We start from the raw sequence: 21,254 nt of genomic DNA, 5'->3' as shown, positions 1-21,254 counted from the left end.
TACAGCTGTAAAGATGATAGTGGGAAGTCAACGATGTTGACAGTTCACGGTACCCTGTTATAGAAAGAGATAACTATAGCAGTTAAAAGTGACCGTGAGTTCGTGTGTGTGTGTGTGTGTGTGCGCGTGCGCGCGTGTGTGCGACTAAAACAGTTGAAACCCTTAGCACCTAAAGGTTAAACAAATACACCCTACATTTATAAGCCGTCAAACGCGTCATACTGCTAAACACAAGCGTGAAACGTGTTAAGAAGCTAAGCATGTTAGGAGCTAAACGCGTGGAAAAAGTGAGACAAAACAGGCGCTTAGAAATGTGTTTAGGAGCTTAACACTGTTTTTACAGTGTATATAAGCGACGAAATATGCCTACTGTAGTGATCCAGCATCGGTGTTTGGCTTGTCTTGGCCTCGATCCGAGTCGAGGCTGAGTGTCAGTTTGCGAGTAACTCGATAGCTGTAAGGAGTGGGTTACAGCGAGGAGCACTGAGAACAAAGGGCGACGCCATATCTGTGACGCAAGATAGAGAGAGAGGTTGGAATCCTGATTTCTAGTGGTTATCTATAGGAAAGGGATTTCGTTACTGCTAAGGTAAGCAGAATATTAGTAGAAATATCCGGAGCTAGAGTTGATTAGCGTAAGGGATTTCTATATTGGTGGCAGCGAAAACAACGAGCCCACGTTGCTGAATAAAAGTTTAAAAACGAGTAGTTGTTTGTTTTTTCATACAAATAGCTGTTTTTCTAGTTTATTCAGCGGTTTGCTTAGGCAGACTTTACTGTTTTGTAGAAATTTTGCAAGTAACAATTAAATTGTGGGTGCATTATTTCTAGAGGGGGCTATATTTATATATTTTCAATAAAAATATATTTATAGTCGTTTGTGTTCTTCATTTTTATATATATTGATATTAAATATGGAGAATGTACATGTCATTAAAGTCAACTCGGCTGACGTTCAGGAGCTGTCACTAATACCGGGTGTTAGTGACAAAATAGCTGAAACTATGGTGTCAGCGAGACAAAATGGTGGGCAAATCACCAGGGAGTTATTACAACTAATAACTCGAAAAAAGTTGACTGATGATGTGTTGGAGTTATTGGACTTTACTCCTAATACTACCCTCTCTGCAGTACCGCAAGCCTCTGGAGGTAACACCAGCGCGGATCAGAAAATGGTGTCAAGGGAGCCCAGCAGTTCTTCGGGTTTCGGGATTGGGTGTTTATGGACTTCTACACCCATTCGGTCACCCTTGAGTGAGGTACCAAGGGCTGACGAGAGGCGCATGGTCTCCACGCCTGTACAGACAGGAGAGGGGATGAGGGAAATGGTCTCCACTTCAGTGCAGACGGTGGTTTCTACACAGACTGGAGACGAGTAACATATGAGGTAATAAACCTGGAGCAGACAGGTGTTAACCAGGCACCTGGGGGATTCCTGTGGGTTCCAGACAGGAATCTCGTGGGTCAGCTAGAGGGACGTTAAGCACAATTCCGTGGGGAATAAGTCCTATTCCCGAGAATCCAGGGCATGGGGATGATACTGTAGTGAAAATTCCATTCACTCATGATATGCGTATACCTGGGCGGAATAGAGAAACCAGCCAAGTGCGACAGGCTACTGTACACTGGAAAACAGAGCCAGTCCCAACTTTCACCAGAGGGAGTCATGAAAATTATGGTGCAGTGTATCAGCCAGGTCCATTCACACAAGGCCATGATGGACCGACTAGTGGGGTCAGACATGTAAATATGCAGCCAGGTGTGGTCACACGGGACCAGTGTGGACCTAGTCTTGTTTATATGCAAGATGGGCAGCAGTCAGGTGGGTTCACACAACACCAATGTGGATCGAATCTTGCTTTTATGCAAGATGTGCATCAGCCGGGTGGGGTCACACGAGACCAGTGTGGACCGAGTCTTGCTTGTGTGCAAGGCGGGCAGCAGCAAAGGGAGGTCACACGAGACCAGTGTGGACTGTACCGTGATGTCAGACCAACAGGGTGGCAGCCAGACCAGGTCACACTAGATCAGTATGGACCGAGCCATGCTTATATGCAGGGTGGACAGCTACCAGGTGAATTTACACTGGGCCATGGTGGACCGAATCGTGAAAACTGTGGTCGGGTTCTAGAGCCATTCAGACAAGACTGGTTGAGACCGGACCATGGTGAACCAGTACCAGTTACCGGTATCAGCACTCAAGGATATGACTGTGGGGGGCCATACCAGGCTCCAGTCATTTCTCAAAGGAGAGCTGATGTACCCTGGGAACCAGTTCCTACTAATGAGGCTTCTTACCCTATGGAAGTCGGAGGTAGAGGTGTCCAGGGAGGACATCGTGGTGTCCAGGGAGGATATAGTGGTGTCAATGGAGGACACGATGGTGATCATAGGATGGTGGATGGGAATCTACAGCTAGCGCCCCAATACGGAAGTTTAACCCACCAAAAAACTTAGTCTTTGATGGGCGTGGTAACTGGACTGCATTTAAGAGTTTATTTATCAGGCATGCAGCTCGTGAACAGTGGGATGATGCCTTGTCCCTCGATGGGTTATGTTGGTGCCTGCGGGGAAAAGCTCAGGACTACTATGCTATACTGAGTCAGCGGGTAGGTGGCCTAACATAACGAGTGTTGCTGCACGAACTGGAGAAACGGTTCGGAGAGCGGGATACACCAGCTACAGCACAGTCGCGTTTCCAGAGTTCAATTCAGGAGTCTAATGAGTTGTTAGATGACTGGGCTGATCGTGTGTTAACTCTGGCAGGTCGTGCTTACGAGGGCTTGCCGGAATCATTCACTGATATGCAGGCGGTGAATCAATTTTGTGCTGGTTTATTGGACAGGGAGGCGGGGCATGCTATTTATATGCGGAGTCCTCCAACTGTTCGTGAGGCAGTGCGATTGGTGAGAATGCATCAGCAAATGTTCCAGGTGATGGATCGCACAGTGCCAAGGAGGGGTCGTCAGGGAAACCCGAGAGTAAATCAGGTAGCGACGGCCGAAATACCCCCAACACCTGAGATGTCCAGGTTGGTCCAGTGTATGGAGAACATGGAGAAATCCATTAAATCTTTACAGCTGGATGCGAAGAAGAAAACACCTCCTAATCCGGATATGTCCAAGTGGGTCCAGCGAATGGAGAATATAGAGAAATCTATTACCGTACTCGGATTAAGTAAGTCTCTACAACTGGATGCGAAAAAGAAGGCGATCGAGAAAAGTGGGTCGCCGAAGGCAGAAAATGGGTCCAAGTCTGAGAGTAGACCTATGGATGGGACTTGTTTTAAATGCCGGGAAAAGGGACATTTTATCCGTGAGTGCCCGAGATGGGGAGATGCCTCGGAAAAGAGACAAGATAAGGTCTCAGGGGCAAAGCAGGGAACATCAAGCGGTCGAGGTAGGGGGCCTATCCTCGATCCGAGACGATGCTAGGTCAGACGTCAAAGAAACTGATGATAAGGCCCAAGAAAAAGGATCTGAAGCAGAAAAGAGCACACCTGAGCCAGAGGTGGTGTATGTGAACCAGATTGGATCCGTATCCGACTACTCTTTAAAAGTCAGAGTAGGTGATAAAACAGTGAGGGCATTAGTGGATACCGGTGCTCGTGTCACCATTTTATCTGACAGTATCTACAATAGCTTGAAAAATCCGCCGAGAAAATTAAAGGATGTGCAGTTGTGGGCTGCAGGGCGGAAGATGGCTATGCCGGGTTTTATCGCAGGTCCGATAAAATTAAAAATTGGGCACAAGTGGTATACGGAAACAGTATACGTGGCTCCTTTGGAAGAAGAAATGTTGCTGGGAGTCGACATATTGAGAGATCGGGGTCAAGCCATGATTGATGTGGGAAGAGGGATTCTGCACTTCGATGACATGAGTTTAACGTTGGATTGTTGCCTGGAGAAGGGTGTTCCCCAGGTAGCACGCGTTATGGTGTCAGAGCGCCGGGTAATTCCTCCTAACTCTGTAGTCAGAGTGGCATGTAAAATGGACATGGACCTCGATGATTATGTCATAGAGCCAGTGGAGAGGGGCGCGTGTCATTTCTTGGTTCCAAGGGTTATACGTAATAGGGGGAGTGACCCTATTATGGTGCTGATTAACCCAAGTGACAGGTATAAGCTGCTACGGAAGGGGTCAGAAATTGGGAGGGCTTTTTCTTATGAAAAAGTCGTGACGTCTGGACAAGCATTTGATGAAAATGTGCAATGTGGTTCAGTTTCGACTGAGTCGAGGGTGTCTAGTACGACATCGAGTCAAACTGAAGAGGATGTGGTGAGAGTAAATTACTCTATTCCTGCACCGCGGAGGCCTGAGGTGAGACCAGCCGAAGGCGAGGGTGAAGAAAGGCCAGTGGTTCCTCAACATTTACAGAAGGTGTTCGAGGAATCGAGTACAGAGTTGAGCGAGGATCAGCAAGCTCAACTGGGTCAAGTACTGACCGAGTTTCAAGATGTGTTTGCCCAAAGTGAGTTTGACTTAGGTAATTTTACTGCCTTAGAACATACTATTGACACGGGGCAAGCAAGGCCGATCAAGCAGAGGATGCGGCGTACACCAGTGTGTTTTGCTAATGAGGAGGAGGCTCATCTGCAGAAAATGATCCAAGCAGGGGTAATACAAGAATCTACATCGGATTGGGCGTCAGCGCCGGTGTTAATTCGTAAAAAAGATGGTAGCGTCCGTTACTGCATTGACTACCGTGCTTTGAATGAAGTTACCACTAAAGATGTATTCCCACTGCCACTGGTGAACAATTGTTTGGATACCTTGTCGGGTAGCGTTTTCTTTAGTAAGTTGGATGCAAACTCAGCTTATTGGCAGGTACCCATTCGAGAGGAGGATAGAAAGAAGACCGCGTTCATAACAAAGTATGGATTGTATGAACACATTCGCATGGCGTTTGGTCTTTGTGGGGCACCAGCTACCTATGCCAGAATTATGAATTTTGGTCTTTCGAGGTTTATCATGGAAGACGGTGCTGGCGTTTCTGGACGATATAGTGGTGCTGGGTGCGAGTTTCGAGATTCATCTGCAGAATCTGCGTGAGGCTCTAATGAGGTTTAGAGCGTATGGGCTTAAGTTTAAGCCAAAGAAGTGTTCTTTCTTCCAAAGAAAGATCGAGTTTCTAGGTCGAGTAGTGACTGGTGACACCTTAGCCATGTCGGAGCATGATATCCAGGTGGTTCAGAGATTGGCCGATGCCAACATGTGGAAAGGATGTTGAGAAATTTATGGGCCTAGCAAACTACCACAGGGCGTTTATCAAGGACTTTTCCAAACTCGCTGCTCCACTGTATGCCATGACTGGTAAGAACAATTTTCAGTGTACGTTTCACCAGGCAGTATAGACACTATCTCCTGGGGAGGCCATTCATGGTGAGAACCGACCACTCAAGCTTGCGTTGGTTAATGAGGTTCAAGGAGCCGCAGGGTCAGTTGGCGCTATGGTTAGAGGAGCTGTCGCAGTTCAACATGGTTCTATCACATCGGGCAGGGCGACTTCATGCAAACGCGGATGCACTGTCAAGAGCTGGACACACGGGGCAGTGTTTAACGTTTGGGACAGGGGTGCGCCTTGGAGATCTACCCTGTGGAGGATGTGAATATTGTAAACGTGCTCACTCAAACTGGGCCAGGTTTGAGGAGGAGGTTGCTGATGTGGTGCCATTGGTGATCCGAAGGGAAAACCAAGGGGGTACCAGGAGCGTCGAAAGCGATGAAACCTCAAGTAACCGACAGAGTAACAGTGGCAAGACGGTAAACACTGTTATGGTTGACTTAGTGAGGGAGTTTTCAGAACCGGAGGTATTGGGGCCAGTGGTAGATACCTCGCCTGATGAAAAGGTGGAAGAGATGCCTGAGTACCAGATGTTGAGAGAGGTGATCGAGAATATCCCATGGGACCCAGGGAAATCGGTCCGAGTTAATGTGGTCACCACTCGTCGGCAGGCTAAAAAGATGAAAAGAACGCCTGAAGTGGGCTCTACTGGTGTAGAGTCGAGTTCAACGGAGGTGGGCTTTACTGGTGCAGAGTCGAGATCAACTGAAGTGGGCTCTACTGGTGTAGAGTCGAGATTAACTGAAGTGGACTCTAAGGATGTAGAGTCCAGACCAGCTGAAGTGGGCTCTAATAGTACAGAGTCGAGATCAACTGTGAAGGCTGAGAGTAAGAGTACCTCAGGGCTGCGCAGTTGGGGGTATTCAGTGGAAGAGGTGAAAGCGGCACAGAAAGCGGATCATGATGTGAATCTGATCAGGGAGTATGTGGACAACGCCATTATTCCAAATCAGTCTACTCTATTCAGAGGGAGCCAGGAGTTAAAGTCTTATTGGCTGGATAGAGAGAGTTTGTAATGATTGATGGTGTATTGTATTGGTCAGATCCGAAGACTGACGATAAGAAGTTAGTGCTTCCACATGGATTGCGAGTTAAGGCAATCGAGTTACACCACTGTTTACCATCAGCAGGACATCAGGGAGTCTCTAGGACTAAAGAGAGACTTCGAGAACGTTTTTATTGGCACAAGTTAGGCCGAGACGTGGATAAACTTGTGCGAGGCTGCGCAAGTTGCAATCAGAATAAAAAGTCGGCAAGACATGGCCGGGGTGCTTTAACCGAGTTCCAGGCTGGAGAACCTATGGAACGTGTACACTTGGATTTTCTGGGTCCTCTACCGAAGAGCACCAGGGGAAATGAGTACATACTCATGATGGTTGACCAGTTTACCAAGTGGGTGGAGTGCATCCCGTTTCCATCGCAGTCTGCCGAGGAGACAGCGCAGGCGGCAGTCGAACAGTTTTTCTCACGGTTTGGGGTACCGTTTGAAATATACACGGATCAAGGAAGAAATTTTGATTCGAAGCTGTTCACTGAGGTGTGTAGGATATTGGATATCCATAAAGCACGGACGACACCCTATCGCCCATCTTCCAATGGTCAGATTGAGAGGTACAATCGGACATTGATGGACGCAGTGCGTTGCTTTACAGAGAGAATTCAAAACCAGTGGGATCTTCATCTACAGCAAATTGCCGGGGCTCTCAGGTCATCGGTCAACAGGATGACAGGTTTTACGGCTAATAAGCTGATGTTGGGCAGGGAAGTCAACACTCCTGCTGGAATAATGGAAGGGAAGAGAGCCGAGTAGTACCGAGGGGTATGTGGCTGAGTTAGAAGCAGACCTACAGAAGGCGCACGAGACGGCCCTAGGTAAGCTCAAAGTATCTTCTAAGCGTATGAAGAGAGATTACGACCTGAGGATTTTGGAGCGCACTTATGCGGTCGGGGATTCAGTTTACATACTGGATGCGGCCGGGGGCCGGGGGAAGTGTAAGAAACTATGTCCCCCGTGGAAGGGTCCGGGAGTCATCGTGGAGAGGCTGAGCTCGTATTTATACCGGGTGAAGGTAAGAAATGCGGTGTTCGTGGCCAATCATGACAGGTTAAAACCTTGTCGAGACAGTGGGATACCTCTGTGGATCCAGCAATTGAGAAAAAATCCTGTGGTTGACTCTACAGTCAAGGGGGATGACAGAGTGTATTGTAACTGTAGACAGAAATGGCATGGCCGATTTATGATACAGTGCGATTATTGTAGTGAATGGTATCATGGGTCTTGTTTTAACATTACTGCGTCTGACGCCCTCTCGATAAAGAAGTATAAGTGTGAGGATTGCACACGTCGATTGGTGCGTCCAGGCCATGACCCTGGGAAGGGTTAAGGTCAAGATTCGTGGTGGAGAGTTACACCCCATTCTCATAGATTAGATCGACCTACATTGGATCGACCTAACTCCCTGGGGGTTCACGCTAAATAGCTGTCAGCCGGGCGGACACGAAAGTTAATTACCCCTTAAAGCTTGTAGTAGGCGGGGACGGACACTTAAGGGGGATTATCTGACAGTAATCTAGTGAGACTCCCCGCGGTGATAGATCGATCTAAAAGTTGTGAGAACAGAGCCTAAGAAAATATCCTCAAGAGGACTGAGGAGAATGAGCGCTGGTTAGACCAGTGGGGGCTCAATTTTCAGTGCACCACGACGCTGGCCAGGAGAGGTATGACCTGGTCAGGAGTAGATGCTGGGAAGGAGTATTCCTAGTGATGAGTACCGTATATTGATTCCTTGGCTGGTCAGCTGGGGCTGATCGAGAAGCGACAAGAAATCTGGTAGAGAGAATAGAGTGGGAGGTCCTTGGCTGGGTCAGCATGGGCTGATCGAGTAGTGATACAAGGATCGTAAGAGTGTGTTGTTGGTGTCGGATTGTAATGACTACCTCCAATCCAGATAAAGTGGGGAGGAGTGTAGTGATCCGGCATCGGTGTTTGGCTTGTCTTGGCCTCGATCCGAGTCGAGGCTGAGTGTCAGTTTGCGAGTAACTCGATAGCTGTAAGGAGTGGGTTACAGCGAGGAGCACTGAGAACAAAGGGCGACGCCATATCTGTGACTCAAGATAGAGAGAGAGGTTGGAATCCTGATTTCTAGTGGTTATCTATAGGAAAGGGATTTCGTTACTGCTAAGGTAAGCAGAATATTAGTAGAAATATCCGGAGCTAGAGTTGATTAGCGTAAGGGATTTCTATACTACCAACCCTTTTAAATTAACGCCATTCGAAGCACGTATACTCACCTGCCTGTTGGTAACTAATACAAAAGCTTAACGGATCTTGTTTGCAGACGCTAATAAGCCGATACGGCAGCTAACTTTGGTAATGTTGTCCCCTCCGGAGATCCCTCTTTCTCGACAACGACAACGCCCACAGTAAACAAAATAGATATATAATTTCACCTTTTCAAAGCACACCTGGATGTGCCGCTGCAAAAGCAACTTGGACGTACGTTTTTTTATGCAAATGATGGCAGCTGATATTTTTTCCAAATTATTTTTCATCAGTTTTTTTCCCTTATTTGCTGACTGATAGATGAAAATAAGGATTAAAATCGTGTTTTAATAAAATTTAATTATCTCTTCGATGTCATTCATAAATGGAATTCGCCGGAGAAGCTACCCAAATATTGCCTATGTGGTTCAAATATGGCGATTTTGATGACCAAGGTAGCTGCACGTTACCTTATTACTGTAAGTAATCTGCTATGAAAATTGCTATGTGTGGACCGACAATCTCACCATGCAACCTAACATTGTTCCTAAGTTGCCCCCTATCAAATTGTAGCCAAGTGGTTCCTACATTATTCCTTTATTTGATCTGGTTCAGGTTTTCGTCGATGACAACCATTGATGTTTTGGCACCAATGTCGTATCCATCCCAAATACTGACGCTGTTAATGACCTTAGGCTGTATTTTCAGAGCTTTTAGATCGATCTATCCCCGCGGGGAGTCTCACTAGATTACTGTCAGATAATCCGGCTTAAATGTCCGTCCCGCCTACTACAAGCTGTAAGAGGGTAAATAACTTTCGTGTCCGCTCGACTGACAGCTATTTAGCGTGAACCCCCAGGGAGTTAGGTCGATCTAAAGTAGATCGATCCAATCTCTGGGAATGGGGTCTAAGTCACTTTAGACGCGGTACACGCTTCGTCGCTGGCCTCTTCTGGATGTCTTTAAACTCTATTTTGACTAGTTGAGCGGTACAGGTTAAATCTGACCTCAATAAAGAAAGCAACGAGGTTTCAGTGTTCAACCCAGAAACGGCCAAGGTCCCCAATTCATTTGACAAACATACAACGATGTTATCCTGTTTACATCGGGTCCCTCGGAGGTCGTTTGGTATTCTAACCTGCTAAAAAACCAAGTATGGTGTTTGCTAAGGGTGTTGAAAAATGCGTTTTGGTAGCAATTTACCCCTTCTTCTAAACGGACTGAGTGTTTTTTGTTTAGTTGCAACAGCGTATCACGAAAGACAGTGGGTCTTGTACCCCGGTGGCAAGATTTTAATACGTTGGGCGTGGCCTCTGTGTAGGTACATCAGTCTGGAAATTATTCTTTAATACTGTGCAGACCGTTTCGTTTGGCGCAATTATCTGTCTGGCAATGTCTGTCTTTTCCGTGCCATTCTGCCACATAATAACAAAAGTGTAAAGCACTGTATAGTTTATTTTACACACTGCAAAACCGACCACACGCATGCAAAATTTCAAATTATTCTATGCAGTAGTTGCCGACATATGAATACGTTTTTGACAGAACCATGCTTTGCCAAAGCCAAGTTTTGACCTGCCCAAACGATCACTAACCAATTAAATTACAGCATATTACGTAATGCAGCAACGCAACAAACCTGGTATTCATTTAATTAGTAGCAACGCACCTGACTACATACTTCTCCATTCACATATCTTATATGAGATAGGAGTTCTTTGAAAAAAGAACTCATTTTACCTAGGCATACCTTCAAAACTGAAATATTCCATATTGAATGTCAAGTCTGTATATGTCGGTATCGCGGTATACCACTGTCTAAATCTCATGCTAGGTAGGCGAGACACCAACCTTATCATAATAAAGGCGAGAAGCCTAACACAATCTAAAAGCCGCCTTTAACGCTGCAAGGGGCGCTGTCAAAACACACGTCCTCAGAGACCCAGCCTCTAAATCGTGTTATTTTGGTAAAGTGGAATTCATCTAGGGCATGGGCCGATCACCCCCAACACAAAATCTATAATATCGACGTTTATCTTTCGTTGCAATATATAAGCATAGACAACTAAAAGTTTTATCGTCAATTTAACACCTTTCTATTTTGAGGTGACATAATAATCGGTATGGGGCGTAACTTCTTGCCTGACCATGAATTTATCACGAATATTGTCACTGTTGACCACAAGCGTGCCGTCATTGTGGTTTAAATGCCTTTTAGTATGGAATTATGAGCCCCCTACTACATATTTTCATAAAACAAAGACATTATTTGCTTTATCAACTATAAAATCTGAACTAAGGGTTTTAAGGGAAATCTCTGGCCGATACTTGGAGTACTTAATGGTGTACTAAAATTGACAATAAAACGGTGTTTGTGAGTGCTCGGGTAAAAGGAGAAATTTGAAAGACCGATTTTCCTTTTTGTACTTGCTCAAGATTTCCATTGTTTTGTCAGTCGACTTTATCCAAGTGCAAATTAGGTCACTTGGTAAAAAAAAAAAATTAAATTAACTTAATTGACATATTGAAACCTCGAGGGTTGAAGTTATAGCTAAAAAAAAAACACGACTATTGGTACGCGTATGATCGATAACTGATTTAATTCTCGTAAGATTACCATCCGCCCCCTTCCTTATGAATAGGTATTACTTTATTAATACAATGCAACCGTCGTGTAGCCGCATGTTAGAAGACAATGTTTGATTACGCACAGCAGTAGGAGGCCGCTACCCCTTCCCAGCAAGGAGTCAACACAGCAGCGCGTAACCCGGGGTTAATAAGGGGTTATTAGCTGTCCACTTATGATCGGTATTGTTCGTCTTGATTGCAGCACACTTCCTACTCACTATTGGTTCGACCGCCTCTTCTTTAAATGCTCTTTCAAACCTTTCCTCAGTCAGCCGAGAATGGAAACACGTTTATCTGCCGATAAACTACGTCGTTGATGTATTATTCGGCATCATTCTACAGTGGGTCATAAGGCTCTATCTATCATTTTTTTCGTCTCGCATTTTACCAGATTAAGCTGACGCTCGAAAACTAAATTTAATGAATTATTTTCTCACGTGCACCGTATCCAGCTAATTTTACGACAATAACTACCACGGCACCTCCGCCATTTGCAATTGTAGACGAACCACGTGTTTCCAACTCATAGGCCAATACAACTATACCAGACCCATTGTACGAGAAAAGACCGTTTATATTTAATGAATTAAAAACATTTGAGGATTGCGATTTTCTATTGATATACTATCGATGGTATCCCTGTATTAAATCATCCACTGCTACCCCCTCTTTTGTAGTGTAGCATGACTCGTATCACAAGATGACCTTAGAAATGAAGTAAGACAGGCCTACACTCTGATAGTTTTTAGTCTATTATTAACCTTAATGTCGTTGCTTGTCATTCATTCTAGAACTCTCTGAGCCATCGCAAAATTATTTGCCAGGACATTTAAAGGCTACTTCTTAACGGATTTTTTTTTTATTTGCACTGAGTCCAAAATGTTCGAGGACGTCTCTGTCGTTATCGCCGTTTCTCGGACGCAGTCCCAGACAAAGGATCGGAAAGTTTCTAAATAAAAGAACTTATAAATGCTGCCACTAGCCATCCTTATTGTTCCTAAGTAAAGAGAGGCGATAATGATCTTTTCTTTCTTCTAGCTTAGTCTGTCGACTAAAATGAACAAGGTTAGGCCTACAATGCAACCACCTATTATTACGACCATTAATGAGGTTCTTTGCTACACTCCCTTTCTTCATGATCGCGAAACCAGTGGGGTGCTGTGTTTTAAATATATAAAAAAGGGTCTCGCGAGGTGAAGCTATAATAATGAAATAAAAAAATCCAATGAATAGGCCTATCTAATAAACCATGAAGCACGTAGTCTAGGCCTCTTCTTTGACCGACTTCACATTTTTACATTCTTTGTTTTAATAAGAGGACGAACGTGGTCTAATTTGTCTTTTGGTGGTGTGTGATTTTGCTCGAAGTAGCGGAGTCAAGTAAATTGGTGATTTACCGTTGGTAAGAGTAGCGATCATCGCTCCTGCGTCCTCATAGATTACTTTCTAATCACCCGTAATTAACGCAGTCAGGAATAAGCGCTCAAATAGGGGTTTTTGTATCAGGGAAAATTTTAGTATTAATCTTATGTTATTATGTATCTGTATTATGTAATCATGTAACTCATTTTCCCAAGGCAACCACCAATTATGACGACCATTAATGAAGTTCTCTGCTACACTCTCTCCTCATGATCACTTGCTCGATCGTGAAACCCTGGAGGTGTTGTATATATATTTGGGGTAGTTTACTATAGCATGCTACACTCTCCTCATGATCAGCTGCTCGATCGTGAAATCTGGAGTGAAACCCATGGTTTATCTAACAATGGTTTAAATAAATAAAAAGGGTGCCACGGAGGTGAAGCTGCTTAACTCATAAGAATAACGAACGAAAAAATACGATGAACATTTAATAAACCACGAAGCACGTATGTTTTGACCGTTATCGCCTTTTTTACATAAGATGTCTCAACAAGAAGGCAGATGTAGTCCAATTTGTCTTTTGTTGGTGATTCTGCTTCAGGTGGCTGAGATTAGTTGATCGGTGATGCACCGTTGGTAAGAGTAGCAATCATCACTCCTGCGTTCTAACGGATTACTTTCCAACCCCCCATAATTAACGCAGCCAGGAATAGGCGCTGAAATAGGGGGTATTAAATCAGGAATTAATTTTTGTAATTATGTATCCGTAAAATAAGAATCGTAACATTATCACGTATTTTTCCTGATGGAAAATATCATAATTTATGCACACTGATCGAATTATAAAGAAAATCTCCAGATGTAAACAAAGGTCAGTCAAGTATCACTCATCCCAGGCTGCAGGGCAGATATAAAGAATTGAATGAAGCGCCAGTGAACTGGCAACCCTACAAATTTGTCATAATGATTCATGGGCAAACAATAGAAGCATGATATTAACACCTTTTACAGTGTGAATGACGACACCTTATGAGGCTTTTGTTTCTTCCCCTGGGTTGGTATTACGAAGTAAGTATGTTGACGTACCTGTAAGTGTGTTGACTTTTGCATGTTCAAAGGAACAATGGAAATGTCATTTCAAAACAAAGAGCCACATTTCCCTACTTAGGTGGCCAAAATATTGTCAATGAAACGCAAAAAAGACAAAATTACCAGCTGTTACTGACTGAGTCTAACTCAAATGCAAAAAGGTACGCACAGCGACAAAGCGCTATTGTAAACAATGACCCGACGATGAGATCAATAAGATGTATAAAATGACTATTTGTACTATAAAACTGTACCCCTGCCCCTATTTGTATATTATTTCACACACAAGGCCACCCTATACCAGAGTTACAGATTGATTTTTCATTACACAGTCTCTTGCACTGAAGAAAAATACTCATAATTAATTTGCGGCCCTAGTAGAGGGTCTTCTCTCGCTTTCTCTCAAATCAAAATAAACTAGCAAACATGAAAATTGGCAAAATGTATTAGAATGTAAAGTGTTGCGAACCCTTTAAACAAGGTGAATGGTAATATGCACGTTTAGACAAATTTTAATTTTAATTTCAATTAAATTTAATTTTAATTAAAATTGATATTACCAAAATTAGTAAATGTCGTTTGCGTCATGTATCAATATTTTTGCGCATAATAGTACCTACGTTATAAACATTCAGCAAAGATATTTGGAAGGCCGCTCTTTTGTTGTTTATATCAAAGGAAAACTATATGATACCCATCGTATCAATCATTATACCATTATAAGAGATTAGCATACTAATTTATGTCCCCAGTAATAATAATTTTAACAATAACAACAAACCTTCCTACTGTGCTTTCCGTTGCAAAAACAATTGGCCACGACTGTTTTATATATTAATAGATATTTATAATAATGACAATTTCAAAATCTTCAAAAGTACCAACAGGGACACGAACTCCAGTCGGGTAGGTTGCAGACGACTCAACGACGTTAACCGTTGTTCCACCAATTCTATTACTCACGCACTGAGATATCGACAGCTCTGTATTGCCGCGCATGCCGAAGCTTTGCGGAAATTGCCGAAGGCTAGGAAAATTCTTCAAAATATACTTTTATTACATTTAATCAAATCCAGACTATCTCCCACTGCCCTGAGGTATGGCTAAAGGCTTTCAGTTGTCATCAGACTTTGTAATTTGGGAGAAAAAAGTGAAACAGTAACTTCTGGTGATGAATAATAGGTAATAGTGCTGCAAGGTGTTGTTTTTTATCCCTGATGTACGAGTAGCTTTTTCTACAGTTTCTATAATTCTCTTAACGTATGAAAATATGCAGGTTTTCTGATATAATAAGACTTTGACAAAATCAAAACCAATAATACTTTTAAAGTCGAGAGTCGGGATAAATATCGGCAAGGTGGAGATATGTCCCGCCGGCGCTTCCGCAACAGCAAGACTGAAGGACGCAAGTTACAAAGCAAAACATGTTTAGTCAAGTTAAAGACTTAATTACCGGTTTAACTTCGGCGGCAGTGCCTACTGCTGTGAGCAACATGCGCTGTCCATCGTAATCCCCCTATCATTAACACTGTCGGGGACGTGCGCATTAGCGCGTCTGATGTAGACAGCGTGTGCTATTTAAGTGACCGGGGACTTATTAGCTATAGTGTACATACATTTACTTAATTCAAAATTCAAAAGAAGATTGGTCCTGTTGCACACTATAAGTTGGCGCTCTAGACTCCTGGGGAGGATACTGCCCGGCTGCTGTATTAGTCACTCAAAGCTAGCAAACGTACCACTTTTCCACTGGCAGGCCAGAAACCTGCTTCAGCCCTTTAGTGCTAAGTGCCAAACAGGGAGACATCAGGTACCGTTTATAAACACCTGGTATGTCCCAGGACGGGGTCAAACCCACGTCCTCCCGCCTCGGAGGCGGACACTCTAGAACAAGGCTATTCTGTCGGGAATTCGTATTTCTTTCCGTGATTGGTACGATTAAGGCGTCTGACCACTGATCGTGGTGGACAAAGCAGAGTAGCGGCACTGCCTGTCGGGGGAAGAGGGAGGGTGGACTTGTTGCAGAGAGCGCTTTTCCGTCAACAAGTGGCCTTTATCAGCTGCAAGTCCAAGATAAAAAAATGGGAATAAGGTGCTCGGTAAGCGAAGCTGTCTCGCCTTTGTGAATGATGCGAGCCATCCCGCATTCATAGTAGCCCTAGCATGCTTGATCACAAGTGTCTCGCTTGCGTCAAGTAGAATGGGTATCCAAAATCACCGTTCAGTCTAAGTTGCTGTATCATGTTAAGGTGTTCTCCTCTAAAACAACTGGGATACTAGCTGGACGGTATGAATTGAACGTGTCAGCGGCTCAAGAGCCGGAGGGCGACTGTGGATTTGAAAAAAAAAAAAAAACTGTGTCATATGCGAGAACGAGGCCGGTGTTCTACCTCGACATTTAAGCAATCAACACCTCGCTGTCTGAGCTCCCTGGCTCAGAATAGTGACACGCATGTGACTGTCCTCACCACCTTACTACATGTCACTATCGGTAAGCAACACAACCACAAAAGCGAGATACCTTTGTAGAATTACCAAATCGTCACAAGCGAGACATTTGTGAACGTACTCCTTCACTGTGATTTGCCTAGCAGATACACACAAAGGCGAGACACCCTTGCCAAGACTATACGTCCTTGCACATAAGTGCACTTGCAATCTGCCCAAGCAGACGCACACTCACAAAGGCCAGCATCTTTATTGTACCACCAGCGTTAGCGCTGGCGGTACACATGTTTTTAGTCCCGACCAGATCGTTCCGCCGGCTCCGCCGGCTCCCCCGGCTCCGCCGACAAGTTACCGTTACCGCTTCTCCTCCTAGACGGTAAGGGCCTCTAACCCATCTCTTGGATTTAGGTCACCTATAATCTCAACTCGTTCCACGTAAAATTTGGGCTTTGTCGGTATTGGGGTTTAGGTGTGGCACTCATTGCAATGCACCCTTGTCCAAAAATGGCAAAATTAAATGCTAATTATCTACCCTACGGAAGGAATTATGGGAAAATTTTCTACAGACAGCTTTCCAAAAGTCATATGTGTAGATTTCTAATATGCCTTTGGATTTGACCTTTGACCTTTATTTCAAGGCCAAACGGGCCAAAATTTTCAAAAAAACGAATTTTTTTACGAAAAAAAATTATTTGCGCTCTTATTCAGACACCACACAGACTTTACCAATAATATTACTGGAAAGTGTTACCCTTCGGGTCATCTTTCATCCCCGTGAATTTGGGGTCAATCGGTGCATTTTCACGGGAGTAGCGGCCATAAGATACAGAAACTAAAAACTGTCTCTAATTCGGGAACCGTTAATGCTAGAGACCCATTCTTTTTTGCATTTTGTAGAGCATGTAAAGCATGTTTTTTTGTATTCCATACAGTATTCGAGTTACGCTGTATCATAAAATTACATATTGGTGGTGAAAGCAAAATGTACAGTACGGTAATGGATAATAAATTTTGAACCCCAGAAAAATAAAACATAAGGATTGGCGAGGCAGACAACTTGTGGTCAAAAATGACATTATTTTATCAAATTTGAACATCTGGAACTACAGAGCACCTCCCATTTGAATAATTTTGACCAAAATGACCTTTTAAAATGACCAAAATTATAAAATTTAGTCCCTTATATCTCCAAAACTGGCAGAGATAGGTCCATAGTCACTATTGAACTTGAATAGGAAGTCATATACTGGCAATCTAAATGTGACCTTAAAATTGACCTTTGACCTACTTTACACCATAAACTGAACTTTGCAATTTTTTAATGCTTTTATTTTCAAAACTAGCAGAGATAGGTCCATAGTTACTATTGAACTTGAATAGGAAGTCATATACTGGCAATCTTAATGTGACCTTGAAATTGACCTTTGACCTACTTTACACCATAAACTGAACTTTGCAATTTTTTAATGCTTTTATTTTCAAAACTAGCAGAGATAGGTCCATAGTTACTATTGAACTTGAATAGGAAGTCATATACTGGCAATCTAAATGTGACCTTAAAATTGAGCTTTGGCCTACTTTTCATCAAGAATTGAGCTTTGCAAATTTTGGTCCCCTTTTATCTCCAAAACTGGCAGAGATAGGTCCATAGTTACTATTGAACTTGAATAGGAAGTCATGTACTCTAAATGTGACCTTGAAATTGACCTTTGACCTACTTTACCCCATGAACTTTGTAATTTTTAATGCTTTTATTTTCAAAACTGGCAGAGATATGCCCATAGTTACTATTGAACTTGAATAGTAATCCATATACTGGCAATCTAAATGTGACCTTAAATTTGACCTTTGACCTACTTATAACCATGAACTGAAATTTGCAAATTTTGTTCCCTTTTATCTCCAAAACTAGCAGAGATAGGTCCATAGTTACTATTGAACTTGAATAGGAAGTCATATACTGGCAATCTAAATGTGACCTTGAAATTGACCTTTGACCTACTTTTTATCATGAATTGAACTTCGCAAATTTTCGTTCCCTTTTATCTGCAAGACTGGCAATGATATGTCCATAGTTATTATTGAATTTGAATATGAAGTCATTAAAGTCGATTTACTGTGACCTTTAAATTGATCTTTGACCTACTTTTTACCATGAACTTATCATTGCAAATTTTGGTTCCCTTATATCTCCAAAAATGGCAAATATACGCTTATAGTAACTATCGAATTTGAATAAAAGTCATTAGAGGCAATCTAAATGTGACCTTGAAATTCACCTTTGACCTACTTTACACCATAAACTGAAATTTACACATTTTTTCCCTTCTATCTCCAAAACTGGCAGAGATAGGTCCATAGTTACTATTGAACTTGAATAGGAAGTCATATACGGGCAATCTAATGTGACCTTTAAATTGACCTTTGACCTACTTTTCATCATGAATTGAACTTTGCAACTTTTCGTCCAAATTATCTCCAAAACTAGCAGAGATAGGTCCACAGTTACTATTGAATTTGAATATGAAGTCATTAAAGTCAAATTACTGTGGCCTTAAAATTGACTTTCACCTACTTTTCACCATGAACTTAACATTGCAAATTTCGGTTCCCTCTATCTCCAAAACTGGCAAAAATACGCCCATAGTAACTATTGAATTTGAATAGAAGTCATTAGAGGCAATCTAAGTGTGACCTTGAAATTAACCTTTGGCCTACTTTTTACCATGAACTTAACTTTACAAATTTTGGTTCCCTTTTATCTCTAAAAATGGCAAAGATACGCCCATAGTTACTATTGAATTTGAATAGGAAGTCATATACTGGCAATCTAAGTGTGACCTTGAAATTGACCTTTGACCTACTTTTAATCATGAATCGAAGTTAACAAGTTTTGGTTCCCTTTTATCTCCAAAACTGGCAGGGATAGGCCCATAGTTGCTATTGAACTTAAATAGGAAGTCATATAGTGGCAATCTAAATGTGATCTTGAAATTGACCTTTGACCTACTTTTCATCATGAATTGAAATTTGCAAATTTTGGTTCCCTTTTATCTCCAAAACTGGCAGAGATAGGCCCATAGTTGCTATTGAACTTGAAAAGGAAGTCATATACTTGGCATTTACTGTGACCTTGAATTGACCTTTGGCCTACCTCACTATGAACTGAACTTTGATTGTACCATTTTTAGTTATATATATTTTTTGCATATTTTGAGAATTCTTGTTGATTGCATTTTTTACAGCTTGTCAAGCATAAGACTGGTGGTGGTGTCCCTTTTTTTTGTGTGTGTGTCTATACGATCGCGCTTACTCCAGTTGGTGGTACAATATTCGGAGGTGGTATCGCCTCTCTGATCCTCTAGTTGAAAAATTGGTTTTTCCCCATGTGCCAACCACTGTTTTGAACACAGCACTGATCACTAACTACCCCCTTCACACCCCCTATCATTCGGACTCTGCAGCTGATGAAGGTCACTTGTAACCGAAAAGCGTTTTCTGTAACAAGTCAACCCCCTTCCCCACTAGGCTGTACGTCACCCGTACAACCATTTGAAAATCATAAAGAGGTGAGACGCCTCTTTCCACACCACGCTGAGGTGAGACGTACGCCTCACAACACGCAAGTAAAAAGTAGTAGACTGTACACGGCTACGAACAGTTATTTTATCACATAAAATATAAAAAAAAAATGAAACATCTAATCATTCCGTCACACACACGTGAAAAAAAAATTATCCAAGGAAATCACAGCATTATTTTTCAATCTCGAGCGTCCCGCAAACAATATCAAAGCTTTTAACTAGGGGCACTGTCAAAACATACGGCCCCAGGGGCCCAGCCTTGGATCGTGTTATTTTGATAAGAGGTAGTTTAACCACGGCATGAGCCGACCACATGAGGGGGTTTATAAAGTTTTAAATCAACACAAAGATACTTGGATTGTTGAACAATTAGATACAGGAAATATCCTCATTTTTTCGGTTTGTGGATGATGATTAAAGGCTTACAACACCCTTGAGATGTAAATTAAAAGAAAACGATATGAGGCATGTATATAAGCGACGAAATATGCCTACAAACCCCTCTAAATCAAAGCAATTTTGATGCATGAGACGCGTACACTCACCTGCCTGTTGGTAACTAAAACAAAAGCTGAACAGATCCTGTTTTTAGACGCTATAAGGCAGCACAACTTGGTAATGTTGTTCCCTCCGCAGATCCCTCTTTCTCGACAACGAAAACGCCCACAGTGAACAAAATAGATATATATTTCCATATTTTAAAGCACCCTGGATATGCCGTTGCAAAAGCTACTTTGACCTACGTTATTGTTACACAAATGATGGCAGCTGATCTGGGGGCTGATTTAATGGAGGTCGCACATTCTTGGAAGACAGTCTCTCTTCCAAAAAGAATCAAATGATGGAGTTCATTTATCCTTCGTTTTAACCCATTTTTGTGCAGAAAAGGTAGGTTTTATGCATGATTCTGTTATATTTACTGAAATACTAATTACCAAGTGACCATAATTTCACTTGGATAAAGTGGACTGACAAAACAATGGCATTTTTGAGCAGGTTTTTCGGTTCAAATGAAAAGCCACTTCATGTAAATCATATCGTGTGTAAGTTAGAGACAAATATCTCCCCTAAGTTGTTTGCATTCAAATGAACAAACGATCTTCTGACAGTAATACGCACTACCACTGAAGAATTTTGTTAGCTTTTACCAAAAACTCCTTGTTTACTATTTCACGTGCATTCATTTGGATAACAGAATAATCTTCTGTGTTCAGTGATAACCAAGGCGACAAAGAGACCGACTTGGCTGTCACCTTGATGGGTCAATGAAACTAAACACAAGAGAGAGCGTCTTAAGTTATTCATGCGTTAACCCTTCTGTTTGACGATCAGGAGCGTTATAGCAGACTTTTGTGCTAGTCTTGAGAATACCACATTATTTTGACAGTGAATCCCATAGAGTGGCCCTTTTGATGCAATTGATCTCAAAGCATGCTAACACCCTTTCATACGCTTGGAAAAATAAACTTGTCTTTACATGCTGTGTGCACACCTGGATGTGCAATTGCAAAAAACAGCTTTGCCCAGGTTATTG

At 42.6% G+C, this 21,254-nt stretch overlaps 1 protein-coding gene and 1 long non-coding RNA gene across 2 annotated transcripts in view; one reads left to right on the top strand and one right to left on the bottom strand.

The window, feature by feature from the left end:
* The first annotated feature begins 3,243 nt into the window (after nt 1–3,243).
* On the top strand, nt 3,244–5,052 carry LOC147761256 (uncharacterized). Its single transcript, XM_087015251.1, has one exon. It carries the CDS (start codon nt 3,244–3,246, stop codon nt 5,050–5,052), a length of 1,809 nt encoding a protein of 602 aa, XP_086871377.1.
* A 6,135-nt stretch (nt 5,053–11,187) lies between these two features.
* Nucleotides 11,188–21,254, bottom strand: part of LOC147761246 (uncharacterized) — a 381,866-nt gene continuing 371,799 nt past the window's right edge. Inside the window, exon 2 of the long non-coding RNA XR_015334975.1 lies at nt 11,188–11,716. This is a non-coding gene — a long non-coding RNA (uncharacterized LOC147761246). The remainder of the gene's footprint in view (nt 11,717–21,254) is intronic.

The sequence above is a fragment of the Lingula anatina genome, chromosome 6 (genome assembly GCF_051362555.1).
Source record: "Lingula anatina isolate TDL-2025a chromosome 6, LinAna3.0, whole genome shotgun sequence".
NCBI lineage: Eukaryota > Metazoa > Brachiopoda > Lingulata > Lingulida > Lingulidae > Lingula > Lingula anatina.
The sequence above is the reverse complement of the archived record's forward strand: the minus strand, read 5'-3'. Positions and strand labels throughout refer to the sequence as shown.